The sequence below is a fragment of the Tauraco erythrolophus genome, chromosome 2 (genome assembly GCF_009769465.1).
Source record: "Tauraco erythrolophus isolate bTauEry1 chromosome 2, bTauEry1.pri, whole genome shotgun sequence".
NCBI classification, from domain to species: Eukaryota; Metazoa; Chordata; class Aves; order Musophagiformes; family Musophagidae; genus Tauraco; species Tauraco erythrolophus.
The window spans coordinates 107,115,789-107,138,497 of NC_141466.1; the positions used below are offsets into that span (position 1 = coordinate 107,115,789).

At 43.0% G+C, this 22,709-nt stretch overlaps 2 protein-coding genes across 2 annotated transcripts; both read left to right on the plus strand.

Moving 5' to 3' along the window:
• Positions 1–13,528, plus strand: TRAF5 (TNF receptor associated factor 5). Its single transcript, XM_009983016.2, has 12 exons — positions 1–61; positions 2,022–2,171; positions 3,010–3,234; positions 4,401–4,458; positions 5,702–5,803; positions 6,373–6,537; positions 6,812–6,889; positions 7,246–7,320; positions 7,594–7,686; positions 8,640–8,780; positions 9,294–9,462; positions 9,974–13,528. Exons 3-12 carry the CDS (start codon positions 3,020–3,022, stop codon positions 10,549–10,551), a joined length of 1,674 nt encoding a protein of 557 aa, XP_009981318.1. The 5' UTR covers positions 1–61; positions 2,022–2,171; positions 3,010–3,019; the 3' UTR covers positions 10,552–13,528.
• Positions 13,529–14,786: 1,258 nt separating this feature from the next.
• LOC104384396 (uncharacterized) lies at positions 14,787–22,444 on the plus strand. The gene is made up of 7 exons (XM_086626230.1): positions 14,787–14,922; positions 15,489–15,560; positions 15,802–15,936; positions 19,317–19,369; positions 19,994–20,077; positions 20,311–20,403; positions 21,876–22,444. The coding sequence occupies exons 1-7, from the start codon at positions 14,787–14,789 to the stop codon at positions 21,924–21,926; spliced, it is 624 nt and encodes a 207-aa protein (XP_086482356.1). The 3' UTR covers positions 21,927–22,444.
• The last annotated feature ends 265 nt before the right edge of the window (positions 22,445–22,709 follow it).

Genomic DNA, 22,709 nt, shown 5'->3' on the forward strand with positions numbered 1-22,709 from the left:
GACGGCAATGACGCGCCGCCTGCGATGGTTTGGATTGCATCCTGCCGAGTGCTGGCCAGCGGTAGGTCTGGCACGGGGCTGCCGTTTCTTGGCTGCTCTGAGCCCGTCTCCCCAGCTGATTCCCACAGGCACCTCTCCAGCTTGGGTGAAGCACTGCCATCCGCAGGCCTTCTCCTGGGGCAGCCCGTTTCCTCCAGCAAAACAGCTGCAAACCCCGCAGCAAAACCCCTGCAAGGCTGGCAGTGGTGGCAAATGTCCCCGGTCTTCTGGGCACCCAGAGGTTTCCGTTCTACCCTCTGAGCAGGCAGGCTCACTTTTCGCCTGAAGTGCTCTTTCCGGTGCCTTGAGATGCCCTCAGCCATGCAGTGTGCTCCAGAGCGAATCTGAGGGGGACTAGGCACTGACATGAAGATGCTGAGAGTCTCCTGTTTCAGGAATGGGGTCTGGGTTGGGGATATTGGTGTGTCATGAAGGTGTTTAAGAAGATGAAGGCTCTCATTTCAGCAAGAGAGTTGGAGGGGTCAGCAGAGTGGTCCTTGCAGAAAGAGATGGAAATGAATGTGGTTGATTTAATTAGCAGCAGGAGTTATGAAGGAGTTTCTGGATGGGATTTTGGGCTGGTGTGTGTGTTTCTTCTTAATCCATCCCATTACTTTGTTGCCTAAAACATTTGTAACATTGTTCACCCCAGCTGGAAGTACTTCAGGAGTTAAGGTAAACTCTTAAAGATAGGTAAAACATGGATATTATTTTTTCACGTGTTTTTTACACAGTGTGGCATTAGCTTACTGAGCCATACTATCAGATGACTTAAGTCCTGGAGCGTAATAGGACTCAGGAAATCGGACGTCATGTAAATGGGAAAGAATACTAATACGAGAGAGGAAGGAAACATGTTTTAGGGTTCTCGCCAACCAAGGACAGAATGAGTTTGTAGGAAATTCATCGTGTAGGCAGCCTGTGCTGCGGGAGTTAACAGTGGCAGCTCTCCATCTGCCTTGGAGGCCGCAGGCACCCTCTGCTCTGCTGCTGCTGTCTGCTACCGAGGCAGCCCGGGCACGAGGCTGGTGATACCTCGGGCTGCATTTTGGTGTCTCTGGTTGATGTGAGGAAAATAAAATTGCTCCTCATTAGGCATCAGAGAATGGGGAGTCTCTCACAAGCTGGGCAGGAAAATAGCGTGGAACAACCATGAAGAAGGGCACCGAGCTACAGGAGCGCACAAATGTTAGCTGTGGAATACACTTTCATGGGTTAAGTGCTTTGGCTTGATTTTTGAATCAGGTGCTCTACCTGTCTGCAGAGTTCCCTTGCCGAGTATGGGATTTTAAAGCAGCAAGGAAAATGGATGTTGCTTTCTGAAGGCCAGGAGGTCTGTGGCAGTGCTTGAGCTGTGCGTAGCACAGAACGAATCGCTGCTGTCATGGGCCAGGAACCCCTTGCAGCAGGGAGGTAGGGCAGTATATCAGTACTTGTCATACTGTTTAATGCCAGCTGTCACGTTATTAATGGTGAGGTGTTGGCCCTGCTTCCCTACGAAAGCAGCAGATACCCTTGATGACCTTACAGGAGCTGAGTCAGAGCTCTCGGAGAGGTACTGATGCCAGTAAGAGTGACTCGAGTGACTGACAGGGTGAGCGATGGAAGCAGAGGAGAACTAGCGTCCCACAGCCTAGTTATAAAATTGAGCATTTCCCCCCTGAAATGCTCTGAGCTCCGGTGCGTACACATCCTGTAAGGAAAAAATGTCTTCTGAATGCAAAGCTGCAAGAAATGAAAGCCAGAGCAGCACTGGGTCTTGGGCCACTTGCAAAAAAGTACTGCAAGATTGAGGGACCGGTGGCAAATCTCAAGGTTTGTGACTTAGGGCAGGAAATAAATATTGCTGTCTTTTCCCATTAGAAAATTAACATTGCGTTCCGGTGCTGTGTAGGAGCTTTGGTAGGTTGAGAAAAAAACTTACGTTACGCTTCTGATTGCAATCTTGCCTTTATTTCTTTTTTTTCCACTGCTTCTTTCAGGCCGACTTGTTATAGCCAAGAACTTGCACGTAATTAAGTAAAACTTTGAAAAAATAGTATTAGAGTTTACTGCTATAAATGAACAATCAACTGGGAAAAGAAAGATGTCAAGTTAAGAAGCTTTGACTCCTGTAACGGCTTAAACTGAAGGTAAAATCGCCCTGCAGCCTTTTTTTTGTATGCTCCTTGCTGTAAACCACAAAGCTGTCTCTTGCTCGAACTAGTGCAATGAACATGTGAAGTCTTGTGGGTGGCCTCTACGTTAGGCGTAGACCTTTCCTGCAGATTTTCCTTCCTCTGCTTTCCCCAGCCGCGTCTGTGACTCTTGTCATTTTTTTAAGACTAAGAGCCGCTGCAAGAAAATTTGAAAAAAAAAAACGTAAAAATCTCTATTCTGGGGAATAATTTTCAGATTATGAAACTCTTTTCCAAAGAAGTGTGCTTCGATGCTTGTCGTGTTACCATCCTTTTGCAGTTATCTGAGCGTTTTGTTGTTCTTCCATAGTTGGCGCCGCATTTCCCTCCGAAACCTGTCGCACCCTGCTGCAGATGACAACCCTCCTGCCAGCGGCAACCTGCTGCAAGCGGTAGCCGAGGCGACTTGACTGCCGGGGAACCTTTCATAGATTTCATAGATTTCTAGGTTGGAAAAGACCTTAGAGATCATCCAGTCCAACCATCCCTAATCCCCATTAAACCATATCCCTAAGTAGTTCATCCACTCTATTCTTAAATGCATTCAGGGATGGGGACTCAACCACCTCCCTGGGCAGCCTATTCCAGTGGCTGACAACCCTTTCAGAGAAGAAATACTTTCTAACATCCAACCTGAATCTGCCCTGACTAAGCTTATACCCATTTCCTCTTGTCCTATCACCCATCACTAATGTAAAGAGCCCTTCCCCCACCTCCCCACCATCCCTTTTCAAGTATTTGTAGGCCGTAATCAGGTCCCTTTGAAGGGATTCAACCTGTGCCTGGTTCCCAGCGCAGCTCCCATGGCCTGTGACGAACCCGCTGGTCTCTCGGGCATCTTCACGCGCCAGAACTCTGGCAGCGCCGTCTCTCTCGACTTCGAGCCTGACGCCGACTACAAGTTTGTCGAAGCCTTGGAAGACCGGTACAAGTGTGCCTACTGCCACCTCGTCCTTCGCAATCCCCACCAGACGGGATGCGGCCACCGATTTTGCCAGCAGTGCATTCTTTCTCTGAGGTCAGTGCAAACTCCTCCTGCGTCCGCAAGCTCCTCGTCCTCCCCTTCCTAAAAAGAAGTTGACACCTTCTATAAAGCAGCAGTGAGTGCCATAACAATAGTCCCGATCTGATAAATCACTGAAGGAGTCAATGGAAAGACTCTGTTGAACTCAGTGACTTTAAAGGTGTCTTTAAAGACCTTAACCGGTGCTGGCGAGGAATACTTTTGGTAACTGCAGGGAAGTCAGCGTAAAGGAATTGTTGCTATAAGCTTAAGCACTGCTGCGTGAGATGCTGTGTCACTCTGTCTGTCTAGCATTGTGCTGTTCAGATGAATTTGTTGCATTGATGTCTCACACTATTGGCACTGGCTGTTAGATTGAGCTGTTTTCACTTGCTGCTCTATAATTTCCTTGATTTTAGTGGAGTTATAAAAGTGATGTTAGTGGAGTTATAAAAGTGATGTTAGTGTTACCCAGTACTGCAGTCAGATCACAAGGCTGCTGGCAACCCTCTGCTTGGGATTTATCTGCAGGTACAAATGAGTTTACCCCGCAGACCTGTCTGGAAATACATTATGTACTCTTTGGTGTACCCGAGGGCAGGATTTGGCCCAGGAAGACTGCGGAGGAGCCTGATTATGTGGATGGATGTCACCATTTACCTGTTATGAATTTTAGATGCTTCATGTTTGCCGCTTTCCCTCTCTGGGTTGCCTCCCTCCTGCACTGCCTCAATAAATGTTTTATTGTCCTTTAGGGCTTCTGGAAGCCTTTTAAGACAGGAGCCATTAGATCTTCCTTTACTGACGTAGCAAGGAGTGTGCTGCTTGCACTAGGCAAAGGCTGGGTTTAATGCACGCGATGAGATTTTTTCAGAGATGACATTTGTGAGCAGCAGATGGCCAGAGAGTGAAAAAGTCCCCGTAATTAAAAACCATCTTATTAACACTCGTAGGACAAACTCTGCTTTCTGTTACATATTCACTGTTGCAGCTTAATACCCTCTTAGAGCTGTGGGCAGAATTTGACTGTGTGGTTGCCAGATGAAAGTGTTCTTAAAGCACTTTTTTGGTTTTTATGGTATCTAGTATTGACTTCTGCCAGAATTAGATTCTAGCATAGCCCAATTTCATAAAATAAATCAAATTTTCTGTGGGTTAACATGACTCTTCTTTTGATGTAGAGAGTTGAATGCAGTACCAACCTGTCCTGTCGACAAAGAAACAATAAAAATGCACGAGGTAAGTGGCTGTGCTTTTGCAGCTGTCAACATCTGCATGGAAAAGGCAAGACAGCTGAGAACAAGGTGGCTCTCAGTCTGTTAGTCCTCAGGGGCAGAGCAGTTTTGAAATAATCTGAAACGATGCTAAGGGAAGCAGCGTATTCAGTGGTTCTCTCCCAGAAAGGAAGTATGGATATATAGCTAAAGCTTTGTTTTATACCCCGTGTTCTGAACTTATTTCATTTTAGTCCTTTGTGTTTCCAGTGAAGTGTCAAAGAGTTTCACAAAGTGTTAAATCTTCCCTAGCTGTCAGATATCTTTCACTTGCCTTTTTAATGCCGCATCTTACTGGGGGATCTTATTTGATTGTCTTTGTTTTCATTTGGTTATAATTAGGTGTCTTAACTATTTCCATTATATCTCATTAACCTGCAGTCTTAATTTACTTTTTGGTAACTTTTTAGAGGAAAAGCTAAGTTCATGCTTATTGCTTTGCAAACTACTGATTTTTTTTGGTAAAGGATTCACTTGTCCTTATTTATCTGCCAAGGCTTGAAAGTATGCTACACACTTGGTCCTGTCAGAATGAATTTTTCAGTGAAATCAAATGTCTCCTTCCTGTTTCTCTCCTACTCCTAATAGAAAATTGTAATCAGACTTTCCACATGACTTTTGTTTTTCACTCGCTGTCTTCTACTTTGTGCAAATTTTGATGGCAGTAGTGCAACAGTGAGCAGCTTTATAATGCTCCTTATAGGAAGATCTCTAAATAAGAATGAAAGTTTGCTCTGGGGGCTTAATTTGCTTCTGCATACACAAGTGGGAATGGTACTGTTTCTCAGACTCTATAGAAGGGATATCTCAGCATCGTCTCCATCCCAAAGGCGTGCTGCGCGCTCAAACATTGGAGCTGGTTTGGCCTTTGGGGCCCATTAGCTCCAGATGCTTTCTTCTAGATACAGGCCAGCTCTGGCAGGGGTTTTGTAGCTCCTGAGCTACTAATCCTGCTGGCTGTGGGGTGGATCAGCATCTGTGGAATAACTATATGGGGGAAAAAAACCCTATGCTTATTAGAAAATTCATACAAGTTTTATTTTATATTTTTAGTATGCGTTTTCAGTGTAAGTTATCAAGAACCATACTTGCAATTATGGAGTCCACACTTGTGTGCTTAAAAGCTTTGTTGTGATGTTTCGCTTTATTTATAATATTTATAACATCTTATGTGACCGCATGTGAAGGCTGGTTTGCTTCCTTTACAGGTATTCAAAGACAACTGCTGTAAAAGAGAAGTTCTCAACTTGCATGTGTTCTGCAAAAACATTCCTGACTGCAATTCAAAAGTAATTCTGGGACGATATCAGGTTAGTTTGCTTGACCAAATTTTGAAGCTTTTGATTTTCACACAAGCTCTGTGTATTTGTTATAAGCTAAAATTTCAGTGATTTTCTTCAGGCTTCAGAGTTATTGTATCAATGTGAATTAAGTACATAGATTATGATTTAGCAATACACTGTAAGTAACAAAAGTTAAGCTCAAAATATTATGGCCGTAAGCTTGTTTCAGCTTTGCCTTAGGTTATTTGTTTAATACGAACCATTTGCTTTATGTAGCTTTAGAAAATCCATAGCATCTATACATAACTTCTCTATGCTTAGGTGCCATGTGAGAGTTGATTCAAGACAACTTGCCAGGACATATTGGCCGCTTGGGCTTCTTCTTCAGTATGTCAATTGAATGAAAAGTGGAAGTAGTACAAAGGACTCTCCAAATTTTCATGTTCACTTTAGATTTGAGGTTGGAAAAGGAGAAAGTTTGCGGAGGAAAGAGTATATGGAGTTTTGTTTGTTACCAAACTGCTGAATGTTTCTGTGACTTTGTCAGGCAACTGGAAATGTGATGAAATACTTTAATTTGCCGTTGCGTGTTGCAGGAGCATCTTCAGCAGTGTTTGTTTGAAAGCGTGCAATGCACTAATGATGGATGTTGTGATCAAATTCTTCGGAAAGACTTGAAAGAGCACTTGATCCGGCACTGTAAATTTCGAGAAGAAATGTGTCAGTACTGTAATAAGTATGTGGTGTTAATTAACATAAAGGTAAGATTACAAAGAGTTCCCTGGGAATCCATAGCACATATTTCCTCTTAATGCTGCTGAGTGGAAAGTTGCCAGCACTGCAATGGCGGAGTAGCTGAAGGAGAAAGTATAATAAATGTGCTTTAAGTAATACCAATTGCCGTTGCTCTCTTATGAACAGCAATGTGATATGGGGCTTGCTCGTTGTATGTTTGTCATTACTTTTTACATAGCTTTTTCTACACTGCTTTACAAAAATGAAAACCATTGCCTTGTTTGGTTTCTTTTTCCCCAGAATCACGAGGAAAATGACTGTCCTGATTATCCTGTGCCTTGTCTCCAAAACTGTTCACAAATAATTCTGAAAAAGGAGGTACTATTATTTTTTTCTTATACTATGATTCAGCAGATCACACACGTTTATGAAAATTTGCCACATTGGCCCATGTCAATAAAACTTCATTGCTCTAAGTATTTTCTTTGCTTGGTCCTAAAAGTGATATATGTCCCATCTTACATGTGAGGTATTTGGTTACTGCAAACCATTAGCATTTTGCAGTAGGGAAGAATATTTGGCTTGTCCATTGAATATTCATTTTCCTCTTTACGTGATTGGTGGTGTCATGACATTGGCCTTTATTCCCCCTTTATGCAGGCATTCAGATTTTATCAGTGTGGCAAGTTACTTAATATTTATTTCATTACAAGTTTCTTTGTTAATACACGCAGATTGAAAAGCACCACGCTGTGTGTCCTGAGGCAGAAGTGGACTGCCCATATAAGCAGTACGGCTGTCTTGTAAAGGTACTGTTTTATAGATCTTGTTTGTACTCAGGCTGGAATTTGTCTCCCAAACCAATCGGAGTAATTAATCAAAATAAGCAATTTTTGTTCTTACGCAACCATTTCTAGTATTGGCTAAGATGCTGTACTAGAGAATCAGGACTGCCATTCCCTCACTTTCAAAGCACAGAGGAGACATTTTAAATGCTTGCATCAGTAAATTTTTTACTAACAGCTTCAAAAATCTACATATCTCATTATTTTATTCTTTCACTTCCCCTCCACCTCACCAAGGTTAAAAGAGGGAAACTTGCCGAACATGAAAACGGTGCCCTGAGGGAACACATGCTGCAGATTTTAGACAAGAACTCCCGCTTAGAAGAACAGGTAAGTCGTATTTAACAAGCACTCTTCAGTGGTGCTTGAGTGGTTGGAGGAGGATACGAGATTCTGCATTTGTTGCCTGGTTTAGCTCAGCTACATTTTAAAAGACTCTTTTTATCGTCTTTGCACACCTCAGGAATCAGAATAAGCTATTCTAGTGAAGTCAGTCACTTAGATGGAAACCTCTATCTGCTCAGGCATATATGTTCTCCACCAAGCAAAGTGGCAGGCTCATTGCCATTGCTCATCTCATTTGCTTTCTGTCTCTGCTTACAGTGGATACGAGGTTTGGAGATAAAGCATTTTAAAGTTTCAGTGGCTGGTCAGATTGCTCTGAAAAGGAGCCTTTAGATGCCCGAGTCACCCCCTCTGAGGCAACACGAAATACTGCAGAGCCAGTTGCAAGCACCTTTCCACTCGTGATCGCCTCTGCGGCTCCCAGCAGGTGACACTGGGTGTATGCCCAATCCTGCTAAAATGAATGCATCCAAATGGATGATTAACTTACTCTTCTGCTTGTTTATGCTAAAAATAAGTGCCCCAAAATGCTGCAGCTTGGGTTCGGAGGTAGTACTACTCACTGACTCATCTCTTTTACTGGTTAGACACTAGTACAGAAAAAAAAAAGTATATACAGAAACACACAAGCATATGTACATGTAAGTATGTATTATCACTCTGTAGAGCCGAATGGATCATCATGATGAGAATGAGAGATAGGAGCCTCTTTGTACCCGGTGCTACACAGATCTATTAAAGAGCATGACTACCTTATGCTCAGCACTTGCCAATGCTTACCCACAAATTGTGAATTAAGTAGTGCTATACCTAGCTAAGTTAGAGGCTTTGCATTGTAAACTTTTCCACTTTCTCCTGTGTAGTCACATATGTTTAGTTTGTTTGTTCTGTATTTTGGTGTGCCTTAGTGGTTTTACTCTATTTTTTCCCATATGTAGATATCTGACCTGTATAAGAGCCTGGAATGTAAAGAGATTAAAATCCAGCAGCTAGCAGAGGCCATTAAAAAGTGTGAGAAAGAATTCAGACAGTTTACACAACTGTTTGGCAAAAATAGCAACTTGATGGTAAGCACACAGGTGAGACATTAATTCTGTCTTTTTTGGCCAATTGCTTTCTTGTACCCTGAAACATGTTTATCTAGTAATAGTTGTCATTAATAGAAGGGCTATAACAAACCTCTCAGACACTTCAGAAGCCCTTCTCGTTTTTTTACGATATAGTATTGTCTTTTCATTTTAACCAATGAAGAAGTTTGGATATCTGATCTGGGCAAATAACACTGTATAAATCCTCATGGCCAGATCCCCATGGCAAATATGCAGTTGTAAATTTGAATAATCAGTTCAATGAAGCAATGCAGTGCCAATGGATCTGAGTAAGGGGTGGCTTCTCAGTCACTAAATGCCGAATTAATTGGGAAGGAGCATTTGGATACGTTACTAAGCCAGCAGAGTACTTTCCAATGCACCATATAGTTGATATTGCTGACATGCTAAAGGCTTCTTTATCTTATTTCAAATGAAATGGCCGATTTTATGAACGTCTCTTGTCTCCGCTTCCACCCTCTTCCAATGGCATGAACTGGGAAGGCTCTGGCCAGTCACCTGGATAAGTCTGCGCGCCTGGAATCACAAGTGAAACAGCTAATACAGATGGCAAACCAGCAGCAAAGTAAATTAGACTTGCGACCCCTGTTTGACACAATTGAAAATGTAAAACAGAAGATTGCCATGATGGAGACATACGATCAGCGCCTGGGTGTGTTGGGACTTTCATTTCTTTTCTGCACGGGTGTGGGTTTCTTGCTTATTTGCTGGTGGCTAAGTAGAGGTTCTGGTGCTGCAGTCAGTCAATTGCAGCTATTAGCCAGAAAGTGCTTTCTTCTGCTTTCTACGACCAAGCCGCGGTGGTGTGTGCTGCATCCTCCAGCCTTCCCCTACTCCACAATGTCTCCTGAATTCCTGTGGCACTGCAGGGCCAGAGAGCTGGCCTTCGTCAGGCTGATGCACTGTGATGGAGGCAGTGGTACTATCCATAGTCAGGCGTGAAATCTGGTTTGTAGTTACCAGTTTTCCTTATTAAACTACAAGCTGCAATTACAATTTAAAAAGTTAACAGATGTAGTAACGCTAGTTAACAGCCTGTACTCAGGCTTGAGTAGTTCAGTATTGCCAGCTCAAGTCTGGTTGCTCTTTGTATCTGGTGCTCTGACAGTTTTATTTTACCAAGTGTGTGTGTCTTTTTTTTTTTTTTATTCGTTTTCCTCCAGTTGTTTTGGAAGGTCAGTCCAGCAAACACGATCTCCAGATCAATATTCACAAAGCACAGCTCAATAAAAATGAAGAGCGATTTAAGCTTTTGGAAGGCACGTGCTACAATGGGAAATTAATCTGGAAAATCACGGACTACAAGATGAAGAAAAAAGAGGCAGTGGAAGGCCGTGTCCTCTCGATATTCAGCCAGCCCTTTTACACCAGCCGCTGCGGGTACAGGTTATGTGCGAGAGCCTACCTGAACGGGGATGGCTCAGGAAAGGGAACACACGTCTCTCTCTACTTCGTAGTGATGAGAGGGGAGTTTGACTCGCTGCTACTGTGGCCTTTCAAGCAAAAAGTTACGCTTATGCTTTTGGACCAAAGTGGGAAAAAAAATCACATCGTGGAAGTCTTTAGAGCTGACCCCAATAGCAGCAGCTTCAAAAGGCCGGACGGAGAAATGAATATTGCTTCTGGATGTCCACGCTTCGTGCCACACACGGTCCTGGAGAACACAAAGAACACCTACATCAGAGATGACACTCTGTTTTTGAAAGTGGTTGTGGATCTAACCGATCTGGAGGAATTATGAAAAACGTAATCGATCAATGGGACTGCTTTAACCGTTAAGAAATGCTTTCTTGGTGACTACCAGCCATGCAATACTGAATTGCCACTAGTCAAGCTACTGATAATGTTTCAATGCTTTTGGACTGTGTGACAGATAATGAATTGCCAAAGCATCAGCCTTTCCTTTTTTAACCTTTTTTTCAAGACTGCGTTTTTAAGGCAGCTAGAAGTCCAGTTTGACGCAAACACGCATTCGATCCAGACCTGGCTCAGTCCAGGCTGGAGAGAATGCTTGGCTCCCATCACCTGACTGGCGTTTGGAGACGAAACTCCTCCAGTAAGCCCTCTGGAGCCCAAGCAGGTCTGTGGGCTCCCATCCCTCACACAGAACTGAAGCCATGCCCAAGCACGCAAGTTCATTTCTTATGTCTGAAGTGGAAACATTTCAACGTTAGCACATTTGAATCGATGTATCTTGATCCCTCCAGCTCCTGGATTTTTGAAGCGTGGAGAAAGGCTTCAAGTCAGGCAGGGTAAACACTTGCCTGGGATCTTTTTTTTTGTTTTGTTTTAATATTTTTTTTCCAGTAAGCCCAGAGGAAGATGCCAATGCCTCTTACTTTTCTAGCCTGATATTTCAGCTGTATAGAGTACCCCCAGGCCACAAGAGCTCTCTTATGTCCTTTCCGTTCCTGCCTAGTGCCTTGGGACTGATTGCCATTGGTGGTGAACATCCACAGTCCCCATCTGAAGCCAAAAGAAGCTGCAGGTGCTTCTCACCTCTCAGGACATGGCCAGAAGTGGGATACTCGGCCAGCCTGCCAGCTCTTGGCTGTGCTACTGGAAAAAGGGGAGCAAAACTCCTGTACTTTTGCTCCCATACCTGCACAAAAGAGATGTGTTCTGGCCTAACAGCTCTACAGAAGGCAGGAGTAGCTTTGGATATCTGCTTGGGAAGAAGCTCATATAACATGTAGTGTTCTCCTCTGCTAGAAATTTGGATGTTTGGAAAAGGAGGGGGGAAAATGGATTAGGGAGTGAGGTTGCTGTAAGAACCCAATTCTCACAGGTAGTGCAGCTCTAGTGTTTGTTAAAGGGTGGGGCAGCCGCTGAGTAACAACTGCTGGCTATGAAGTACATCTGAAGATCTTTATTTTTATTCCAAGTTCCCTCCAAGGGAATGCGTGCGTGACACGGGGTTTATTGGAGACGTGCCAGAACCGTCAAGATCAGGCACCGAGGAACAAGTGGCAAAGAATACACGTGCCTTTTTAAAGCCTTCTGGGAGCCTGTAAGAGGGATGTAATTTTGCACACTCGGTCATTTTGTTAGTATGGGTGACAGAATTTTGTGTCTCATCTCTCACAGGTCAGGCAGTGAAACACCTCCACGTTATCCATTGCTCCTGCAGTCTGCTGGCAGAGCAAACCTGGAGCTTGGCAAGAAGCAGCAAGAAACCAAGCTGTGTTTAGAGTAAGAGCAAACTAGGCAGGATAAAAATCAAAGTGGGGCACAGAATGCGAGGTATAAGGTCGAAAATTCAAGAGGGCAAATGTGGCAAAATCAAAAATGCCTTTTCCATGCGGGATGTTGATATCAACTGAAACAATATGATTTGGGGATTGATACTAAGACGGAGAGAAAATACATTATTTGTATCTGCAATCTCATTGGTAGGCATTTGCTTTCCCACATGGTTTCTGGAACATAATTCAGACACAAATATTTTCAAATTCAGGGGCGGGAGGGAAGAGACCTTAGTTATCTGCACCTTATGGTGAGTTAGCACATCTGAAATCTTTGTTTTGATCTACATGTCCATTTCATTGTATGATGTCAGGATGTACTGGGCCACTGTAGGGGCTTTGCATGTTCCCAGGGACAGATGGTGAGGGAGAGATTTTATTCTTTTTATGGCTGTGATTTAAGAGTCATTTTGTCTGTACAACAGAGAGCATTAGGTCTCTGTCTCTAATGCTTCGTTACAGAAAGAGCAAGCTTGGCTTGAAAATGGTGTCGCATTCTAGGACATCAATCCCGAGCCTTGGACGTGGACTTCATGTCAATTATTACTTTAATATTTGTCATGTAACTTTCGAAGTGGCACAACTTGCATAGTAACCACTAATAACTAAACATACCACCCGTGTTTCCTGGGACTTTCCAGTACATTGAGTGTAAAATGCAGAAAGCGATAAAGAAGAATCGAGGGAGGCAAGAGGGAAAGGATGCAGTCTGTATCCCAGCAAATTCCCAGCCCTCTCCACCTCCAGCACCCCAAGCGTAAAATGGGGATAATAATACTTGCAAAAGTGTTAGGACTATTTAAATGTTTGTGAAGAATTTTAAGCATGAAAAGAGCTAAGTATTATTAAAACTCCATTTCTAATTGTTAGAGTAGGTGATGGCATAGTGACGTGGATAAGTGTTTAGTGTGTTCCTGGACAGATTTTGAAAGCATGTTTGGTTTTAGCCAGTCTGTACTGCAATCTCTCCTCTACCTACCAGCTGGGTTTAGGTTTTTGCCACAAATACTCCTTTGAAAATTCTGAAGCACAAATGATTCATCCTGGGTGATGGAAACATCCCTTTTGAAATACTGCCTGTTTTATAAAGAATTAGTTCAGAAAATTATTTTTTTAAAGACAACCTTCTTTAAATTGGTTCTTTTTATTACAACAATTGAGAGATTTATGTTAAAATTTTCAGCGATTTTTACTACTTGTAAACAGGATTTTAAATTTCATCCCATTCCTAATAAAGAAAAAATGTTGTATAGCATGAATTGTCGGGAAGAATTTTAATGTTGCATGAAAAGCATCAACAAACTTTTCAATAATATTGTACTGGGTAAGTAACCAAAAGAGCATAGGGTATTTCTACATCAGCACACAGGATGTTTTTAATGTATTTATTGACAGTTTGTAGTTGTTTAAATATCTCTTACTATGACAGAGGCATTTTTCTAGCCAAATGTCATCACTGTATACATAAACTAATATAAGAATAAATAATTTTACCATCCTTCTGGAGTGAGTGTGGCATATATTCCTTTTGGCTGGATTTAAGCAGACTTTTTAGAAGGATGTGGCATACTGGCTATTTGTTTACAATCCAAAAAAAACCTCAATACTGCTCTAGATTAAGAATCAATGTGCTTCACAGATATTTTGGTTTATACTTGAATATCATAGAGTAGCTGCACATAGAAGTTCAGTAGATTGTAAGCTAAGCTAGATCAGACGCAGATCTATGAGGTCCGCAGATCCATGAGAATCAAACCAGGATATTATTTCTGTTTGGAGCAGGTTTGGGTTGAGCTGAGTTTGGATTTGTTTCTGTCCAGGCCAGTAAGAGAGGACCTGTTTCAGTATCCCATGATTACTTCACGCTTGAGAACACGGTATTTTAAAAATGAGAACGGAAAACCCGGTGGGATTAAGCCCAACACGTTGGAAATGAGCTTGGGAAAAACGTTAGCATCTGAGGTCCATGAGAGCGCAAACCCCCATCGAGTGCCAGGGGCACCCCAGCTTCATCAATACGGCACGTCGGGTAGGGAAGAGTGGCTGGAGAGCTGCCTGGCGGAGAAGGACCTGGGGGTGTTGGTTGACTACCAGCTTGATATGAGCCAGCAGTGTGCCCAGGTGGCCAAGAAGGCCAATGGGATACTGGCGTGTATCAAGAATAGTGTGACCAGCAGGAGCAGGGAAGTGATCCTGCCCCTGTACTCAGTACTGGTGAGGCCGCATCTGGAATATTGTGTCCAGTTTTGGGCCCCTCGCTTTAAGAGAGATATTGAGCTCCTGGAGCGGGTCCAGAGAAGGGCGACTAAACTGGTCAAGGGGCTGGAAAATAAAACTTATGGGGAGCAGCTGAGGGAATTGGGGCTGTTTAGCCTGGAGAAGAGGAGGCTGAGGGGAGACCTGATTATGGCCTATAAATACTTGAGAAGGGATGGTGGGGAGGTGGGGGAAGGGCTCTTTACATTAGTGATGGGTGACAGGACAAGAGGAAATGGGTATAAGCTTAGTCACGGGAGATTCAGGTTGGATGTTAGGAAGTATTTCTTCTCTGAAAGGGTTGTCAGCCACTGGAATAGGCTGCCCAGGGAGGTGGTTGAGTCCCCATCCCTGGATGTGTTTAAGAAAAGGGTGGATGAACTACTTAGGGATATGGTTTAATGGGGATTAGGGATGGTTGGACTGGATGATCTCTAAGGTCTTTTCCAACCTAGAAATCTATGAAATCTATGAGATGACGGGCACCCTTGCCACCGTGCTGATGACGGCCGCCGCCGCGCCGCCCGCCCCGGGCAGGAAGCGGCGGCGCCGGGGCCGCGCCAGCACTTCCGGGTCGCCGGCGGTGCGCGGCGGGCCCGGGCCGCTCCTCGGTGAGCGCCGGGCAGCGGCTGCAGCGGCGGCGCCCGCCTTCCCTCCCGGGGCGGGGGGTCCCGCGGGTTGCCGCGCCGGGCCTGGCCGCGGGGAGGGGGCGGGAGCCAGTCTTCCTTCTGGAAGCGGTAGCGCGGCGCGGCGGGGCCGGTGCCGGTGTGCGGCCGTGAGCGGGTGGGTGAGCGCCGGCGCGGCGGGCGTGGGGCGGGTCGGGTCGGGGCGCGAGTCCCCGGGCCCGGGGCCCTCCCGGCGCTGCGGTGGGATCCCGTAACGGAGCCACCGACGGCCCGCGGTGCAGCTGCGGCGGCAAAAAGCCCTGCGGCTGCACCCATGACGCGTTTATCGGACGTGACGCGAAAACAGGCTGCTCAGGTGGCAGGTGCCAGCGGGTGGGAGCCTGCGCTCGCCTTTCGCCATAGCGCGAAGCGGTTTGATGGGAACGGCGGTGGCGCAGCGCTCGCTGGTTTCCTCTGTCTCCGCACTGATCTCCTTCCCCCCCCCCCCCCGCCCCCGCCTCCCAAAGTATTTTGGAATTGATGTTACTGAACGTTCTGTTGTCTCTCACTAGATATGGATAACAGGAAGGATGAGAAAAGTAGGACGCTCTGCGCAACTTCACAAGAGGAGCAGAAGGTCCGAGGTGGGCATTGCCGAGCTGCTGCGGTGGCTGTGGGGGTGGGTGTGTTGTCCTTTACCTCAGTGACCGTGTTTGACCCCAGTGGCGAGCGTTGTCGCTCGCTAATGGTGATAAACCATGGGATGCTGGAAGAGGGGTGGGTGGAAAACCCAGCCTCCTCAGAATAGGGGTTTGTGGTGCTTAAGTCATTTTTGTAGGCCATATTACTAGCATGCTTTTTACTGTTGCCTTGCGTTATCCTAAGGAAAAGAAAAAAGGAAACGAAAACGTAGTAGAAGCAGATCATCATCCATTTCATCCACATCGTCTTCTAGCACTACATCCAATTCTTCTTCCTCGTCACGCTCATCATCAAGGTCATCTTCTTCGAGTAGCAGAGGTAAGCCACCTCCACGCGTACACGTGAGGTTTGCCAGTTTTGATAGAAGAAGAATTTCTAAGAATCTTTGAAACACTTACAGCTCCTTTTAAATGTGGCTAAACCACCAAAAAGGAACAGTGTAGAATGCCAGTTCTGCATGTCCAGAGTGTTTCTTTCGTAACCGTTTCATATTGTTGTGTTAAGGTACCTCTTCACACACCATATGCAGTGTTCTTATGTTCAATAACTTCGAAATAGAAATGGCCATTCAAAGAAATTTTACTTTGTAACAATATGCTGTATGTATTTAAAACTCTGTGGTTTGGAAGTATAATGAATCCAGATTTTTTTCTACTTCAGGCCTCTGTTTAGACCAGTTGTTAGGGTTTTTGATTTAGTCTTACTGTAGTGTTCTGAGCATTTAACTTTGAGGACCTACGTGAAGTTTATGAAATCCAATGGCTGAGTTCAATGGGAACATGTATGCAAGCATTGCAGGATTAAGACACTGCATACTAAACTGCTGCTTACTTACAGGACTCGAGGTAGTTTTTTTAAAAGGATACTATCTGGGAACAAGTGCAGATTTTTTCTGTGAGTATAACTTCCGACCTCAAGGAGAACATATTGCTGCTTATATGTAGACTGCATTGCTTTGCTATTCTGTATCAAAATATTTGATATCGTTGCAGGTAAAATGATCAAATTGCCATTCTATTTTTAATAGAATGTGTTAGGCTAAATACTGAAATGTCTTTTATGGTTTTTTTACTGTGATTGCAAAGAACTCTCGTATGAGCCAGAACTGTAGGAGAAATAGAGTTCTGATGAAAACTCTCTAACTTCACAGTCAAGTGAAGTTTTGCTCTCTGGCACAGGACCTCATACTTGTGATTGTGTATCCCACAGCTCAACAAAGACTTAGTTCCGCTTCTCTTGAAGTCGGTTTAGAATGGAAATATTAGTCGTTCTCATACTTTAATGTCTTGATTCAATGTATGTGACATCAATATGTGCTGAAAATGTTCAAATCTATGAACTTATATTTTGGTTGGAGGGCTCTTCCTTTTTTCTTGAATTAATTTTATCCTATGTGATACACTGTAACATTTCTAAAAAGAATTAAAATGTCTTGTCAGACACTGACTGTGTGAACATGCTTGGTTCTTGTTTTGGAGGGATGTCAAGAAACTTGTATCTGAGGATAAAGTAATTCTGAATTAGGTTCAAGTTGTCAGTCTGCACACTCAGAGATTTGCTAAATCTTCACAGCTAAAAGTTCCCTAAGTTTTCCCATTCACTGGGGAGAGCAGAAGATCTTGCAAAAAAGTCCTACAAGATCACGTTTAAACAACTCCGTTTACTCCATCTAGAGAAGAAAAAGATGTGAGGTAATTGAGCTAAGACAGATATATATCTATACAGGTGTAGGTAGCAGCTGCAATGGAGAGGGAGTGAAAAATCTTTCTGTGACTTTCAGAGCAAGGAAAAATGACCTTAAATTGCAGCAGGAGGGATTTGAATTAGATCGAGTGAAAATAAGTCATAGCAGCAGAACAGTGGAATAGGTTGCCTAACCTCTGCAGTTAAAGACCTTGAATGATGAAGGTTGCCCCAGTCTGATGTCTCAGGTATAGCAGGAGTGGAGTTAACATTCCTTTGGGATAGCAGAATGGAGATTTCTTCTGGCATTTTTTAATCTGTGTTTCTCTTATTTAGCGAGTGCAGTTGTAACTCTGGCTGTTAGACACTGGGCAGTGGCTGGGAAAATGGAGAGGAGAGTAGGAGAAACTGTCTTCTGCTGTCTGAGTTGTATCCCCACCTCCACCTTCTCCAGCCTTGCTGTTAACATAGGTTATATGGAAAATGAAGTTAACTTGAATATAGAAAGGACACACTTTGCTGTGGAAAAAGAGACATTGGGATATAGAGACTGGGACTGCAGCTTGTTAGGTGGGGCGGGGAAGGGGGTTCCCCTCAGACAGGAGACAAGCAGGCAAATCAGTGCTCGAACTAGGGAGGTAGCGTGGCCGAGTATGGAAATAGATCGAGCCAGTGAGGAGGCCAGATGGTGAGAGATGGCAACTCAGAGTGAAGAGGAGGTAAAAATGGCCTGGCTTAGCCTAGGAAGTCAACAGTCCAGTGCAGAAGTCTAGAGAAGTTCTAGGGTTTGTGGTCACGAGAACTGTGGCTAGGATGGTCGGAGATAAAAACTGAGTCTGAAAGAGATGTGGGCAAAGAGATAAAACTGGGCAAGTGTCTGTTCACCATACTACACTGATTTTCAGAGTCTGGAAGGAACCCAAGTATTCTTGAATGTATCCCTTTCGTGATGTTGGCAAACATTTGTAAAAGCCCTCTGGCCAGGTATACTGTCCGCTGTGGGCACTTAGTCCAATCCATTGTTACCAAGAGACTGAATGTGGTGATAGAGTTACCATTTTCATCATTTCTTCTGACATGCTTGTGCTGCATTTGTCATTACTAGACCAAAAGAATCATAGAATCATAGAATGGTTAGGGCTGGAAGGGACCTTCAAAGGTCATCTAGTCCAACCCCCCTGCAAGGAACAGGGACATCTCCAACTAGATCAGGTTGCTCAGGGCCTTGTCCAACCTGGCCTTGAACGTCTCCAGGGAAAAAAGAAGATTGCTTGGGCAGCCTTACCTTAAACTTTTCTAACTTTTTGAGTCTGGCTGTGCTCTGGTATATTCCTATAATGTTATCTTTTGCTTGGAATTTATTGTAAAGAAACTGCGGAGCTGATAGCTTGAAGGCAGTCGGTTGGAAGACTAGTGAGATGTTTCACAATCTCTCTAGGTTTAGAGTCCTGTAGTCAAAGCTGGTGCTTCAAAATCAGCTTCCTCACATACCAGTCACAATGTTTGCTTTAAAATCTATGATTGGCTTATAGAACTTGTGAGTTTCTGCTTTACAAAATTTACTAAAAACCTTCAAGTTGGAAGGTGAGTTGAGTAAGTAGGAGAAGTTTTTCATTTGTCTTGAACAGTGATAATATTTTCAGTGGTTTGTCAGCCCCAGCTCTACTTTTTGTTACCTTCTTTGTGAGTCAGGATCCCTGGCTATAATGCAGATACTTGTGATCTGCTGAGCACAGCTGCAGAAAGAAGAGAGAAATACTGTCTCTATTAATATAGTATGTTGGTATAAGTAATCACTGAGTAAATCAAGTATTTTCAGTTTCTGTGTTAGACCAGTAAGTGGCAGTAAGTTAATGTGTTGCTTTTCTCAGGGTTAGTTTCAACCAGCATTAACATATATAGCTGAACTAAAGCATTTTCTTTTTATGTTTTATGTTTCTATATTGCCTTATCTGTTAAACCAAGTTCTTTTTTCAGAATGCTAAACTTACAGGGTTTGGTTTTGTTTTGTTTAGATTCTCCTAAGTCTAAATCAAAGAAAAAGAAAAAAGAAAAACACAACAAAAAGGTAAACGTTTACTAAGAGAAATAAGTAGTTAACAAACAGAAACGAGTTCTTTGTATTTCAGTAGCCTTCAGTGTTCTGTAAGATGTAACGCTTTTGTCTGTGGTTAGGTAAATCTGAGTCACACTTCTAGGGCTACAGCGCGTGAGCCGACAGGTTGGCATATATTTGACTATATACTAAAGGAGAAATAATTTAAAGGTTCCTTTTTCCCAGTTATTGCTGGTCCAGCTAGAATTTAGAGTAGTCTCTGAAGGAGAAAGAAGTGGGTAATCTTGATAACTTTGTAGAATTTCTGTTAAAAGAAACTATAGTCAGTGAGAGAGTAGTAGATTCCTGCTGTTGTATTTTTTTTTTCTTATTAGGGGCTTCTGTTCAGGGATTTTTATATATTGGGGTTACATTAAAAGAGAGAGAATCAGGGATCAGACCATTTCTGTTTCTTGACATCTCAAGGCTTGCTGACCCTGCTGCATTACTTTCTGTGTGCTTCAGATAGTACCTACTCAGCAGTAGTAAGGGCAAGCAGTAGTGTCTGTCTTGACTAGCCAAGGTGTTAAGAGCTACTCGGGAGTTTCCCTTTTTTGCCATTGTGAATCTGTAAGCATAAGTGTCTTATACTTGTAGAAAAGCAAAAAAGAGAACAAAATGAAGAAAAAGAAAGAAAAGAAGAAAAAGAGAGACAAAACAGGACCTGTCCAGCTTTCCAAGGTATGCTGTGTGAGTTTGAAGTCCTGTTATCTTTCTTATCTAAACACTTAATCTGTCCTGTCATAAAAATGTTTATAACACCACTGGTTTTGTTATCAGCAAATAGAAACCTGTCTTTATTTTTTTTGACAGTTAGGAAGTGTAGAAGATTATTGTCTGTAATTTTATTTAAGATTCTTAACATTACAAAATAAAGCAAAGCTTATGTCTTCTAATGTGTGATCTCATTTTAGTTCTTTAAAAACAAAAAGAAGAATGAAAACTACAGCATGATAACTGGAAAGAAAATTAAGATGAAAATAAAGAAGACTAAGAAGGATAAAGAGGTAAGAGTTAAAAGAGTCTATATATCTCTAAGGGAAAATACTGTATCTTTTAATGTTTTTTCTAATAGTAGTCTTTTGTAGAAGAGTAGATCTCACAGGTAGGAGTTGTAAATTGATTGTAGCTTTTAATGTAGCTATGATGCCATCTGAGAAATTTTAATTTGTTCTTTTGGCAGGTTTTGTGTTATGAGTGGGCTTGGATACTCAGGCATGAGTAGATAAACCAAAGGATGCTTGTGCAGGCTTTTAGAATTTCAGTCCGTAATGTTTAGCTGATTTGTGGCTTTCTCTGTTGGTTTCATTTACACTGTTTTTAATTGTCCTCATCTTCTTCTAGTCTCTTGTGATCAATTGTGGTAACTGCTGCTTTATTATCTTTTTCTAACGCATGCAAGACTAGCCGTTATTTAGAGAGGAATTAAAAAAAGATGATAGCAGCATTAGGACCATGTGCTCATGCATTCTCTCAAAACAACCAAATATTTTTGCTGAGATATCCAGGGAAGTAGATACAATGGATAGCATTTTGTGCTATTGCTGTAGGTGTTTGGGCTCAGCGCTTAAACAATATATTCACTCTTTTCAGCGGTGTCCATACCTTAGAGTGATCTGCAGAGGGCTTCTGGTACTCGCCAGTATGTGTTAAAAGTGTTACTTTGCTGAGGTAGCCAGTTTGGTGGATTCTGATTCAGCCATAACAGTTCATTCTGTAGCTACCAAAGCAGACCTGAGCATTCCAAGTTAAATTCGATCAAAAATACATTAGCTTCTTTCTGTGGCACTGAAGTTTCTGTTAAATTATGCTGAATGCTTGATAGCCTTGTCCTAGTAAGCTGCTCGTTACATTATTTGCTGTTGGCCCTTTTTCGATTGGTGTCCATGGTCATGAATGTGCTGAATTGAACAACATCCATTCTTCATGATATTTTAAGATTCAGTGATTGTTTTATAAATGGTGATTTTTAAAAGCACTGAAAGCAACTGTTTTGACTGTATGGGCCATCTCTTAGGTAAAGAAAGAACCTAAATTCATGGTTCCCTTTCCATTATGCTGCAAGCTGCTGCTTATGCATAGACAAAAATGACACCTCCCAAAGCACAAGACTTGCTGTGTGTACAGAGAAACTTGCCTCAGACACCAGAGAATTGCATCTGTTCTGCTTGTGAGTTCCCTCCTGAGCAGGCTGAGCTACATGATGGCAACCCAATGGAGCCTCCACGGGAAGCCACTTAGAAAACGTATCATGAAATAGTGGCAGTGATAGCTTGTCTCCTGTAGCATCTCTCCTGGTTACCCGTTGCCTTGCACCTCTCCAGGCACTCACACCTAACTGGTAGCTAGTCACATATCCAGCTGTTCGAATGTGGTAGCGTGCTGAGACGTGAAAGCCCCACAGAAAGTGGGGTTATGCAGCGTTGCTGCGCTGAGTGCAGGTCTGTTAAACCACTGCCTCCGCTTTTCTGCTCTGCAGAGAGACCGGAACCGTGCAGAACTCCTTGAGTTTCTGAACTCTGCCTTATAATGGGAAGAGTGCTAACCAAGGACTTGTAAATATACCAAGCCAACGATCATCATGCCTAGCAAAACGCTAAAGGAAAACTCAGGGAAAAGGACGCCAAGATTGACAAGACCAGACTCTCCTGCTGTGAAGACAATCGGGATGTCCTCTTTTAATGGCAAAACGAGGAGTAACTGATAACTTGTTAATGAAGATCCATGTCCTCCTTTTGAGATCCTAAGGTAATAGCCAGGCTGTGGTGTTTTAGGAGAGCCTAAGAGTGTTGTTGGTAATAAGAAATGGCACACTGAAGTCCAGTAATGTAATTTCTATCCTAATTGCATGCAGAACACACTCTTTATTTCCAATGTCTTAATGTTTCTAGTAGTTTAAACAAAGCAGAATATTTGTAAATGTCTATTTGAAAAATGAGGCGTTTCTATATGTATATTTTTTCCAGTAGTGGTTTTACTTGTCCTAAAGAGCAAGTTGACCTTTGTAAATAGAACATGCTTTTAGATAAATGATTTTTTGACAGTTCATTCACTAATATATTACTTTCTTTCAGAGTCTGAAATATGATCTTTCTCTGTACAGTTTATTGCTCGCTCTCACTAGAAAGTGTAATAGTAAAATACTCTGGAGCAACAATGGCAGACGAATTATTTTTATCCCAAAATAGAAGCAGGAGAGGTCTCTGGTTTTGTTTATCTGGATCAGCTGTTCAAAGGCAGCTCACAACAGATAGTTTACCCCCCACATCTGGAGTTGCAGTTCCTAGACCTAAAAATTCTGGTATTCTGGCCT